General features: G+C 40.0%; 1 protein-coding gene across 2 annotated transcripts; it reads left to right on the top strand.

Annotated features, from left to right (window-relative positions):
* The first annotated feature begins 7261 nt into the window (after positions 1 to 7261).
* On the top strand, positions 7262 to 10957 carry hpxa (hemopexin a). 2 transcript variants are annotated; one of them, XM_016527345.1, is made up of 10 exons: positions 7262 to 7384; positions 8027 to 8055; positions 8173 to 8295; positions 8457 to 8614; positions 8714 to 8867; positions 8981 to 9193; positions 9296 to 9397; positions 9846 to 9970; positions 10098 to 10245; positions 10352 to 10957. In XM_016527345.1, exons 1-10 carry the CDS (start codon positions 7323 to 7325, stop codon positions 10579 to 10581), a joined length of 1344 nt encoding a protein of 447 aa, XP_016382831.1. In that variant the 5' UTR covers positions 7262 to 7322; the 3' UTR covers positions 10582 to 10957. The 2 variants fall into 2 exon arrangements, with proteins under 2 accessions (XP_016382831.1, XP_016382832.1); XM_016527346.1 differs by having other exon boundaries at positions 7262 to 7385; positions 8031 to 8055.
* The last annotated feature ends 2644 nt before the right edge of the window (positions 10958 to 13601 follow it).

The raw sequence follows: 13601 nt of genomic DNA, 5'->3' as shown, positions 1-13601 counted from the left end.
TTTTTTTTGCCAATAAAAGCCTTTAAAACGTATGATATGCTTATCATTGTTTTTCAGCATACCATAGAAACATGTGGAAAAATAATCTACAAATACTGAAGCAGCAAACTTTGCAAAACATAAAATTTATGTCACTGCCAAAACTTTTGGCCATGACTGTATGTATATCACTGTTATACAGTTAGACTTATGTATACTTTTTGAAGCACGGACCTGCACATGTGATGTTCAAGGTCACACTTATATAATTCATTAGGGCCAAAAATGCTGTGATATAATCAGATGGTTTTGTAAGTAATTTTTATGAACGAAAACTAAAATATATAATACATTTTTTAAAATGTACTTTCTTCCTTTTGCTTTTTAAATATAAAGGATTTTAGGTTAGTGGCAGTGAGATAGGAAAAATTTGTTCATAGATCTCTAGATTTGGCTGTGGGCCTTTACTATGAGACACAGTTGTTCCCTTCATGAAGGGAGGTAGTCTGTGTGGTCAGTGACATGTGCAAGGCTGGATGCTGATGCTAATCTGTATAAGCCAGATGCTTTTTTTTTTAAACATTATTATTTAGATCAGATGAATTTTCACTCACCATTGAATGAATACTGATTTGCAGAACAGAGAATTCTCTAGAATGTTTCTGTAATAATAGGAATATGAATATTATTTTTGTGTCTGTTATTTCTTGCAACAATTTGTTTCTGCTCACATGACAATAAAATGTTCTTGTAATCTTCCAAAATAATTAACTGTTCAAATGACAATAAATAATTTAAATATAAATAATAACTAGATATTAAAATGATTATGTAAATAAATGACCAAGGAATAATAATAATAATAAAAAAACAGTGGCCTGGATCTAACCCCAAGAATTTCATATGTGCAACAAAAAGTGTTCATTTGCACTTACCACATATTGCACTTGCATTGCAATTTACACATATTTATAATATTTTTGTTTTTCATCATACAAATACATGAAAACATACAGCTGCCTTTATATTATAGGAAGGGGGTCACTCCTTCCACCAAAGGGATCAGCATATTTGGGAGGGGGGAGGGGGGGTCTGTGGCATTATAACATCTGAAAACCCATCAACTAAATAATATGAAATAATGTGATGTAACAGTTTAATAAGAAATTTGAAGCATTTCATCTCTGCATTAATTTGAATTCAGCAAGACTCTTGCTTATATGTGCATACTGTAGTAGCGTGATTAGTGTAACTGCTTCCATGAGTATTTCGACAGAGCAAAACAGTCTCTGTCAATGATCACCCTATCAAACTAAACTGCAGAGGTCAGCACTTCATATTGATTGTCTATGTTATTTAGGAAAAAGCGACAGAGCATACATGCATTTGTGCACACATTGACTTATCATCTTTTCATCAATAAATTCTGTTTCTGCAAGGAATTGTTCACATCAGTAAAAGAACTACAAGAGACATTTTATGCATGCTTTTTAGTGCTAGGTTCTTTCAAATTCTACTGCAAATTGTACAAGAAATGTTATAACAAATTGAAACAACAGGCCAAAAAAAACTATAGAGCCCTTTGAATGTGGATTTTTTTTTAGTGACCAACCTATCTGATGGCTTTATCATTTTTACACTATATGCTTCATACATGAATGTGACTTTGTTTACAATGTTTAGAATTGGAAACTTATTTGGGGTTATGTATGGAAAGATATTTCGTACTATTTTCAAAAGGAATTGCAAATTGTGACATAATCCAAACGCAATTGCAAATCTTGCATTACCGTTTGCGTTTTCGCAAATGCACAGTGACTGACAAATTTTAAATGGAAAAGCAAAGTCCATTTGCAACTGCCCCATGTCTTGCGAGTTATGAGCCTGTGATATTTAAATAGCAATATTAATTATCACGTCTGCTTTTTCACTCTCTCTGACTGCGTCGCGCATGTAACCTGCCAAAATTCAAATGGAATCGCAATTCCTTTAACATTTGAATTTTCAATGAAATTTTCATTTGAATTTTCATTGAATTTGAACTTCCACGGAAACCTGTCAATCAGTCTCAGGGTTGGGACTATACTATGAGACGTGTTTGTATTTAGAAGTGACGTCACTCACAAATGATTGTGCCGAATGCTTTGAACAGTGGAGGTAATCGATAAAGTCTCCGCTAAAGGCAGCTGCCAATCCGATAGATGCATGTAAACGAACAGACAGTGCAACCCAGGTCTCCTTATATTCAATAAATAATAATGTCGTTTTTACCCCAAATCCAGCGACTATCCCCTGCTATCAGCGGGAGTCACAACGGTACGCACAATAGGTTAATATTTACCATTAACCAAACACTTTTCACCTGTCTCAAGATCTCTCACGGTTTACACTCCGACTGATGCAAGTGAGTAAACAGATCTACAACTTATTATAACAAATCTACACTTATTATCGCTGGTTACTGGAGTAACCGTGGTTCTATGAATGGTGGAACACTGCCAGAGACAGTCAATACATGGTGGAAGGAGTTGCGTCTCGCGCATCACATTGAGAATCTCATATTAATTCAGTCACACGAGACTTAGACCGATGACCTGCCGGAAGCTATATCAGCTCCTGACCACATCACGGCCATATGCTTCAACATACGGATTGGACATAGGGCTGCCCCTGAGGCCCTTTCCTCCTGCATGAACGCTGCCAGCTGAATAGGTTGATTTGTGAACTGAGGCGACAATACCTTGGGCTGAAAGGCTGGATTCGGCCAGAGTGTAACTTGACTGTTCGCTGGTCCCCACCTGAGACACTGCGAACTCACCGACAATGCATGCAACTCGCTGACTCTGGCTGATGTAATGGCCAACAGAAATGCTGTCTTCATAGAGAGGCTCCTTATGTCTGCTTGCTCAACAGGCTCATAGGGTGCTAAACACAACCTGTCCAATACCACCCGTAAATCCCACTGGGTACATACTGCCTGTACTGGCGGCTTCAGACGTACAGCCACTTTAAGAAAAGCCACCACTAGTCTATTCGCACCAATTGATAATTGATCCACAGGATCCCGGTGGGCTGACAGGGCAGCCACAAACAATTTAAGTGTGGCTGGAAAGCATCCAGCATCCAACAAATACTGCAGGAAGTCCAACACCACACTTATCGGGCAATCAATTGGACTGAGAGCACAGTCTGCGCACCAAGAGACAAACTGCTTCCACTTACTCGCATAAGTGCGGTGTGTTGAAGGAGCCCTAGCACTCATGACCATCTTCCTCATTCCCGCTGAACACTGGGATAGCATCCTCTCAACCCCAGGGGCCAGATGCACAATTTCAGCCTGTCCGGGACGGGATGCCACAACACTCCTTTCAGTTGTGACAGCAGATCCCTCCGAACTGGCAGCGGCTGAGGCGGACCAGTCATCAGAGTCAATAGGAGGCTGAACCAAGGCATTGCTGGCCAACAAGGAGCCACTAGAAGGAGTCTGTGATGCCTCTCCTGTGCCCGCCTCAGGAAAGACCAAAGAAGAGGAATTGGAGGAAATGCATAGAGGAGCAGATCTGGCCATTCGTGGGCCAGAGCATCCTGTCCCAATGAGCCCTCTTTCTCCTGCGCCGAAAACCATAGCGGACAATGTGTCGTCGACTTGCTGGCGAAAAGGTCTATGGCTGCTGTCCCGTAATTCTTCCAAATTGACTGAACAACCTCCTTGTGTAGACACCATTCCCCTGGTCTCGGTCCTCAATGGGAAAGTGAGTCCGCCACACTGTTGCAGAAATCGGAAATGTGAGTTGCTCTGACTGAGGGGAAGTGCTTGTACGCCCAACACAGGAGCCTTCTCGTTAACTGGAGACAAGGTAGGGACCTTGTGCCCCCCTGGTGGTTAAAAATGCCACTGTAGTATTGTCTGTCCTTACCAGAATGTGTCTCCCTGACAGTTCTTGCCTGAAATGTCTCAAAGTTAGAAACACTGCCCATAGTTCCAGAAGATTGATGTGAGAGGCCCTTAACTGTGGGTAACTGCCCCGTACACCTCTGTGTTGCCACAGTCCTCCCCACCCACTGAGGGAGGCATCCGTGGTTACCACCTCCCTGCATGCTGGGGGTGGCCCAATTGGAACTCCCCTCTGAAGAAACTTGTCCCTTCTCCAAAGTCTCAGGGAGGCAGCACAACTGGTTGTGACCCGAACCAGTGTGCGTCGATTGTGAACTGGTGACAAGTGTCTGGCTATTAACCAACATTGAAACGGGCGAAGAAGTAAAAGGCCCAGTTGGATGACTGATGATGCTGCAGTGAGAAGGCCTGCCAGTCGTACAAAGCTGATGAAGGGCAGCTTGTAATGAACCTGGAACTTTGCTATGGTTCCCTGCAGTGCCTGCCTTCTGCCCACAGTGAGGGTAGCTCTCATTGCTCTGGAATCCAACTGCATTGGATTCACAACAGCCAATTGTCCAGGTACGGAAGAATCAGCATGCCTTCTCGTTGAAGTTTATCCAGCGCAACCTGAATGACGCGTGTGAACACCCTGGGAGAAAGAGACAGGCCAAACAGAAGGACTCTGAACTGATAAGTTCTGCCTTGAAAAGTAAACTGAAGGAACCTTCTGTGATGTGAGGTGATGGGGATCCTTCAGGTCCACTAAAGTGAAACACATTCCGGGTTCGATTGCATGTCGAACATCTACAATCCGCAAAATGTGGAAAGGAAGGCACTTGAGGTTCTTGTTTAAGCGCCTGAGATTGAGGATGGGCCTGAATTATCTTTTTTTTTTGCCAGTGAGCGCAACAATACTCTGAATGCACAGGTATGCACACGCGGTGAGCACAGAAAAACCAATAAACCAACAGTACTCACCACAGCGACTGAAACACCGCTTGTAAGGACCTTGGATAACCAGTGGGTCCAATATAATCCAATCCAAACATCCAATGATGAATCCAACATAATTCAACGCAATCCTTCAACGTAATTCTTTGCTCTCTTGAGACACAGCTATAGCGGAACCATTTGGCAATTTAGACCCCCATCCAAACGTAAAGTCTCTGACCAGAACTGTAATTTATATGCAAATGTCAAAAGGCTAAAAGGGTCTCTTAAGCCATAAAACCCCAAAGATCATGCATGATTCTACGCAGACGCTACAGCGGGGAGCGAGCGCCAACCCAAAAGCTGTGCACTCTCGAACGAGATCTCTCCGCGAGAACGACAAAGAGACCAACCGTGACGTGGTCAGGATCCGATAAAGCTTCCGGCAGGTCATCGGTCTAAGTCACGTGTGACTGAATTAATACAAGATTCTCGATGTGATGCACGAGACGCGACTCCTTCCACCATGTATTGACCGCCTCTGGCGGTCTGAAACAGTGAAATAGAAATTTAATTCCTCTCTTTTAATCTGTAATGGAGCACGTGTCCTGTGGCACTTAAAGAGTTGTGCCTGTCTCAAAATCTCTCTTGTACGCACTCCGCATGCTGCACGTGAGCAAATCATCATTGCAACTCTGCTCTTAATTTGCCACCTTACCTTATATTTTTATTCCTCTCTTCTAATCCATAATGAAGCACGCAGCACCTAAGTGTTGCGCCTGCCTCAAAATCTTTCACTATTTACACTCTGATTGATGCACGTGACCATACAGAAAACGCTGCTACTTTTACTCTGCCTGCCCCAGATGACACTTCACCAGTCAGATCTAGGCACAGCTGTCACAGAACATGCCACAGCCAAGGTGAGTTAATATTAAAAGTCACGTGCATCAATCGCAGTGCTCGGTGGCTGTAAACAGTGAGAGATCTTGAGACAGATGCGACGCTTAGGTGCCACGGGGCTCACACTCCATTACGGATTAAAAGAAAAAATATATAAGGTAAGGGGGAAAATAGGCAGGCTAATAAGAGTAGAAGGAGAGGCAGGTTGCACTGTCTGTTTGCTCACGTGTATCAGTCAGAGTGTAAACAATGAGATCACATCACATGAGATATGGGGTAAAAACGACGGAATTAATTATTGAATATAAGGAGACCCGGGTTGCACTGTCTGTTCGTTCTCACCAGGGTTGTCAAACTCAATTCCTGGAGGGCCGGAGCCCTGCAGAGTTTTATGCCAACCCTGCTCCAACTCACATACCATGTAGTTTTCAAAGCCTGAAGGACTTGATTAGTTGGATCAGGTGTGTTTAATTAGGGTTGAATCTAAACTCTGCAGGGCTCCGGCCCTCCAGGAATTGAGTTTGACACCCCTGGTTTACACGCAACTATCGGATTGGCAGCTGCCTTTAGCGGAGCCTTTACTGATTACCTCCACTGTTCAAAGCATTCGGCACAATCATCTGTGAATGATGTCACTTCCCAATACAAACACGCCTCATAGTATAGTCCCACCCCTGACACTGATTGACAGGTTTCCGTGTAAGGCATTGGAAATTCAAATGCTAAAGGAATTGCGATTCCATTTGAGTTTTGGCTGGTTACATGCGCGATGCAGAGAGAGTGAAAAAGCAGATGTGGTAATTAATATTGTTATTTAAATATGACGGGCTCATAACTCATAAGACATGGGAAATACAGTTGCAAATGGACTTTGCTTTTCCATTTGAAATTTGTCAGTCACTGTGTGTGTTCGCGAAAGCGAAAACGCAAACGGTAATGCAAGATTTGCAATTGCATAATGTCACTATTTATGCGTCCACATATGGAAAGCGCAATTGAAAATGCAATTTGTAATTCCTTTTAAAATAGTCCGGAATATCCTTCCATAGTAATGCACACACCACCATGTTATTCACACATAACATTTTTTAACTATTCTCAAATTAATATATTTATATGAATTTGTCAAATAAAAATGAAGAAATAAAATGCATGCAGTTACTAAATACAGCATAAAATACTGTATACTCTTCTGTATATTCCTAAGTAAGAAAAGTTTGAAAAAGCATGCTAGTGCATTTATGAACTATCATGCCAATGACTGCTGACCTGCAAGGGGGTCTCTGATAATGCTTCATAATGCATGCCAAGTATCATTACCTCATGATACATGGATCTTTGCATTGCTCAACTCGTGTTACCTGTACCAACCCCAATACCCCACCAGAAATTCCTTGAAAAAAAAAACATGTACCTTGACCAGCTCCAGTCAGGGGAAGCGTGCAAACGTGCATTTGTTTAGTGTGGGCATGTAACTGAATGTCCCTTCCTACGCTCTAAGCAAACGGGGGCGTACGTGTCGTCTCCAGCGTGCATGCAAGATAGTCTCTGGTGAAGGGTATAAATTGGGGACATCAGGTTGTGCTGTACCTTCTCCAGCCGAGCTCTGTCTCACCAGAGGACCCTGCTGACCATGAGGCTTATTCAAACGCTCACTCTGTGCCTGGCTCTCTCACTGAGCCTCGCTGCTCCCTCGTGAGTATACACACAGACACCTGTCAACACATAGTGTACAGTGTTAAAATGAATCAAAATACTAAATAATGTGAACAAAATAGCTACGGTAGTGTGTTACAAGTGTGCTACTTTAACATATTAATAATAATTACTTTTTTGCAAACAATTCTGCCTGTTTGAAGTGGGATTTTAGGTGTGTAATTGTGTGAACCAACATTTGATTTCTTCACCTTTGACTGCTTGGTCTCTAACTTATTAAATTCTTGGATTCACTGTTAACAGTTTTACATTTACGTTTACCCATTTAGAAGATTATTTCATCAAACAATTTTTGCAATTTATCAAAAGTGATTTACAATGGTAAGATTAAGTTATAAGGTAGATTAGTATACAGTAGTATAACAGTTTAAGAAAAAATGTATCTCAGACACGGATATTCTTTAAGATTTGCTTTACATATCTTACATATTGCCTGAATTGCTTGAAATCTGTTTTTTTTTTCCAAACAAATTACAAAACACATACTTATAAATAAATCTAATAATCTAATTGTCTAATAGCTGAAAATGTGACATACCACTATTTTGTTATAAATAGGGATATTGCAGTGTGCTGTAATCTGTAATTTTAGCATCCACTTCTTTGTTTCTTTGTGTTCAGGCATCATATGGAGGGTCATGCTCAAAAAGGTGGGTCTTGTACATGGCTAGATTAAAACTATTTCCCTAAGTGGGCAGTAAATGAAAGTGATATATTAGTATATTCTGATTTCATCAAGACATATTTCATATAACTTTTTTTTTCAGACAAACCTGATGCTGAAGGACATAAGCATGAATTGCACCATGGTGCTAAGCTTGACCGCTGTGCAGGAATGGAGTTTGATGCAGTTGCTGTGAACGAGGAGGGAATTCCTTATTTTTTCAAGGGTGAGAGATGGTTGATCAGAGAAGTCAGACTTTTATTTTAATTTTTTTTTTTAAATAATATAATATTAAAATAAGAAAAATTGGGATTACCTCATTATCTTTTTTTTATATACATATATAATGGCATTTAATTGACCTTTCTCTTTGATTTTTGACTGAAGGCGACCACTTTTTCAAGGGTTTCCATGGCAAGGCAGAGCTATCTAATGAAACTTTCCCTGAGCTGGACGACTATCATCACCTGGGACATGTGAATGCTGCATTCTGCATGCATTCTGAAGACAGCCCAGACCACCATGACCACCAGTTCTTCTTCCTGGTAAATGTATCATTCTCTTAAGTGCAATTTCTAAACCATTGTGATGTTTATTTTATGTATCAGACATGTGAACTAACGTCTTCTTTATCATCATTAAAGGACAACAAGGTTTTCAGCTACTACGAGCACAAGCTGGAGAAGGACTATCCCAAAGATATCTCTGAAGTTTTCCCTGGAATTCCTGACCATTTGGATGCTGCAGTGGAGTGTCCCAAGCCAGACTGTACTGATGACACTGTAATCTTTTTCAAAGGTATTATAGGATATTGTGGTCTTTTTTATCTGCACAGGTTAAAACATGATGGAAATGTAATAAGTATGTTGAGAGGTTTTGTTGTGTCTAAATTCCTTCATAATTCACCAAAGGTGATGAGATCTACCACTTTAATATGAAGACCAAGAAGGTTGATGAAAAGGAATTCAAGAGCATGCCCAACTGCACCGGAGCCTTCCGTTACATGGATCATTATTACTGCTTCCATGGACATCAGTTCTCCAAGTTTGACCCAGTTACAGGAGAAGTACATGGCAAATATCCAAAGGAGACCCGTGATTACTTCATGAGATGCCCACATTTTGGTAAGTGTAATAATGAACATGCAAGTGTGGAAAAGTTATAAGGCTGGAGAAAGCAACTTGGCATTACAAAAAAGGTGAACTTGGCGTCTGGTGCCTCTCCAGGACAAAAGAGCACTGATGACCACATTGAGAGAGAACAGTGCAGCCGTGTGCACTTGGATGCTATTACATCTGACGACGATGGCAGCTTATATGCTTTCAGAGGTGAGTTTCCTATTGTTATTTCATCCAGACAGCATTATAGTGATAAGGATTTTTGTCAAGGACTCTTTCAGGTTATATCGTTATGCCAGTATTTGGTGTTTATTAGTCAATGAATTATTTCAAACGATACCTTCAAAAACGAAGAACCCTGCTTCTCAATTTGCATGCTAACCGACTTAAATAGTATTCAAGATCAGTACTCTTAAATAGGCTACTATTTAGGGTGGCGTCACAGAATCATTCACTGACCCATTCGTGAGTCACTGAACCATTCATGAGTCATTAAATCATTCATTTTGCCGATTTGTTGAAAACACAGGTTCATAAGCAGATGCATTGTTTGCACCATGTGGCTGTAATGTTTGTTATGACTAATTTAACAAATGCAATTTCAGAAGGTTCATTGACAGAATCATCTGTAAAACAAATCCTTGTTTCACTTCCCTAGGGCACCACTTCCTCAGCATAACTGGTGATAAGTTTCATTCAGACACAATTGAGAGTGCTTTCAAAGAGTTGCACAGTGAAGTGGATGCAGTCTTCTCTTATGAGGGCCATCTCTACATGATCAAGGTTCATTTGTGCAGCAAATGACTTTCACCAGGCTTTATAACATTAGATGCCTCTTAAACTATTGTACTCACTCAGTGAAGTGAAAATGTCTGCGTTTATATTCTCATATATTCTGTTCCATGTGCAGGATAATGAGGTGTTTGTGTACAAAGTTGGAGAGCCACACACACACCTGGAAGGTTACCCCAAACCTCTGAAGGAGGTCCTGGGAATTGAGGGTCCCGTAGATGCTGCCTTTGTGTGCGCAGACCATCACATTGCTCATGTCATCAAAGGTATAAGCATTGGCATGCTTGTTCTGTAAAATACTGTAGATTGTCTATCCTCATTACAAGCATTTGTCATCTAGTGACAGAAAGCTTACTGTTTTTTCTACTGTAGGTCAAACAGTTTATAATGTTGACATGAAAGCCACCCCACGCGCGCCTGCGAAGGAAGGAAGCATAACACACTTCAAAAAGATTGATGCTGCCATGTGCGGACCCAAGGGTGTGACGGTTGTGATCGGTAACCATTACTACCTATATGCGAGTCCCATGATTATGATGATGGCCAAAATCATGCCTGAACAGCACAGGGTGTCTCAGGAGCTGTTTGGCTGTGACCACTAGAGGGTGACATACAGCGAAAGAGAAGAGGAATTGCTGTGCAAATGACCTAGTCTGTACAGACTGTGTGGGAATCTCTTAAAATAGCCACAGTAACTGCACTGACTAGGATTTTCAAGCAGTACCATATCCACTTTCCTCTAACTTTTGTCACTCTGATCTCAAATGAAAATCCCTACCTCTAATGTTCTGCTCAAATAATCTAGATCTTTACAAACATGTTAACATACAATCCTGGCTTTTACTGCATTGCACAGTGTGCTGACTAATGTATGTCTTTTACCACCAGTTATGTTTTATTTGAAGCTCCATCGAAGTCTAAAATGATTGTTTCACCTTGCTCTAGCCTACTGTGGTTATTAAATAATCTTATATTTTACATGTGTGTGTTTATTGTTATCCTACAGTGTGCACATATGAGATGATATCACGTGTGACATGGTTTTATGATTCGAGAATATAGTTGTTTAATATCTGTTGTTGTGTAATATTGCCTACCTATGATAACTTGTGCGATTAACCTACAGTATTTCCGACCTCACCTGATGTGCGCAGCAGCGCAGGGATCGAGTAAATTGAAAATTGAAAGTGTGAGTAGGCTAATGTGAAACTAACATCAGTAGCCTGAAGTAAAAATGACAAGGGATCAGCAACATTGTCATATGAACAAATTGATGCTTAAAAAACAGCCCCACAAAACCATGAAATGAAACCATATTTTACTAACAAATTGAATTTTTATTGTGCGCACCATAGGGGTGGACCAACTCCAGGGTAAGGCTAAAGCAGCCAAATCTATCAACTACAAACATCATAAACCCGTCTTTTTAGGCAAGAACCAGACATGGGTGTCATGTATAGGCTAATAAAATATGTTTAATGGGACTGAATTTATATTTAACTTAATTACAATTTAATAAAAAAAAACATTAGAAATTGGTATTTATAAAACGTTTCCTTTCCAAGGTTATTCAATTGAAATTATACAGAAAGTGGCACCACTAACGATCTATCGCGGGTTTAAGCACTCTAAAAAAACTATCACTTAAGCTGTCTACACTGTGAAATGAATCTCTTACTTACATTGTACACATCTTTAATGTATGCCGCAATCGACACTTTCTATTCATTTTCATTTTGTTAGCAACAGTCGTAATAGATTTAATTTGTTTGTGCAGAGGCATTTTTGTCCAATTTAGTGGCATTTTGCCCACAACTCGCTGTGGCCAGGGCCCAGCCTTACACACGCTCCGCCTATGGTGCGCACCACTATTTTCGTTTACATTGTGCAGTTTCAGAATAAACGAAACCAAAACGTAAGGGTTTATAAGACGGTCAGCATCCCAGCGCATCTCCCAGCAGTGCCGCTGATGAACTGAGTGAGTAGCCCGCTTCCTTCTGTCTTCAGCTTTCTCCCTGTGTTCTTTTTTCTCTCTACAAGTCTTTTATAGGAAAACTGGAAAAAAATGTTTTTGTTGTGTACATCTACATCTGGTGACTGGACAAATAATTGACTCATTAAACAATTTCAAAAATTAATGTAGCCTATATGTACTACAATATCTCCGACGCTCCGTCGACATAATGCATTATAAAGCAATAGCTTATCTCATGAGCAGGATCGACTGTAGGCTATCTGCATATCATCATAACTGATTTAAATGTATGGTAGGCAGTAGGCACATGCTGATATATGATTCACCAGGAAGATTACAGGTGTGAACTTGCTTTTATAAAACCGTTTAATAAATGTCAAGGTAAAATAAAGTAAATTCCGTTTCATCAGGCTTTTTGGGTTACCAAGCAAAATACTGAATAGACTGTATGAACGCGAAAGATCCTTTCCAGTCCTTTTTTTATGCCCTTCACTAGCAAACTTCCAAGCAGGTATAACTGCAGACCGGAGATCTCCAAATTGGGGCGTGAACTCCAAAATGGGGCGGGGTCTCTTCCCGCAAAGACTTTCACCATTGGCTCTGGCTTCGGCCAATTGTTATTGACTTACATTTCAAAATAAAACTTTATAAATTAAACATTGTTTCTAGTTGATCTAAAATAAAATATGCTATATAAATACATATTCTCCTTGAGAGCAGAGCCCAAAGATCACGGATTAATAGAAGGATATAATAATGTTAGTAACTTGTTAATCATGCTAGAAACATGCTAGTAACTTGCTAATCATGCTAACAAAATGTTAACACCATGCTAGTAACTTGCTAATCATGCTAACAAAATGCTAACACCATGCTAGTTTGTTTATTTGTTTATTTATTTGGATCCCCATTAGCTATGCCCTAAGGCATTGCTAGTCTTCCTGGGGTCCACACAACACTTAACATTCATCCATTATTACATACATTAAAAAAATAAAAAGTTAAATACATTCTCCACATTCCAAAGCATAAACATTTCTTCCACACTTTTAATATCTATAACACCTACTATATAAAAAACTTTTTGCTTATTCAACTAATTCCTATACCTCAACCTCCTATAAGTACAGAATTCTCACTGTGTTCTCAATATGCTTTGACCATGACAATTTATTATCCAGGGTGATACCCAATATTTTTGCTTCCTTAACTTGCTGGATAAGTGTTTTATTTATATATAACTTCAGCTCTGGTTTGGACCGTAGAGAATAATTAGACCCAAATATTATACTCTTTGTTTTAGATGTATTTAGTATCAACTTGTTTTCTATACTCTCCAACTCCTCACTCAAAATAGCCGTCAATTCAACTGACGTTTGTGCAGATGCATAAACTGTTGTATCGTCTGCATACATTGTTAATTTGGCACTTCTTAATACCAGATATAAATCATTTGTGAAAATGGAATACAAAAGTGGTCCTAAACAGCTCCCTTGTGGAACTCCACATTCAATTCCCTTCTATCCGAATAACTTCCGTAAAAAAACGTTCCTCTCTGTGATCTATTATCCAAATAACTCTCCATCCAAACAATTACTGGTGGTCTAAATATATAAATCCAATTTTTCCAAAAGAAGCTTATGATCA

The sequence above is a fragment of the Sinocyclocheilus rhinocerous genome, unplaced genomic scaffold (genome assembly GCF_001515625.1).
Source record: "Sinocyclocheilus rhinocerous isolate Xijiao unplaced genomic scaffold, SAMN03320098_v1.1 scaffold421, whole genome shotgun sequence".
NCBI classification, from domain to species: Eukaryota; Metazoa; Chordata; class Actinopteri; order Cypriniformes; family Cyprinidae; genus Sinocyclocheilus; species Sinocyclocheilus rhinocerous.
This window is presented reverse-complemented; position numbering and strand designations above follow the sequence as displayed.

Bases quoted from the DNA above. Each gene is read 5' to 3' on its own strand.
- hpxa (XM_016527345.1), top strand. From the start codon at position 7,323: ATGAGGCTTATTCAAACGCTCACTCTGTGCCTGGCTCTCTCACTGAGC. The intron at 9,194-9,295 runs GTAAGTGTAATA...GTGCCTCTCCAG, and splicing joins CATGAGATGCCCACATTTTG to GACAAAAGAGCACTGATGAC. The intron at 9,398-9,845 runs GTGAGTTTCCTA...TCACTTCCCTAG, and splicing joins CAGCTTATATGCTTTCAGAG to GGCACCACTTCCTCAGCATA.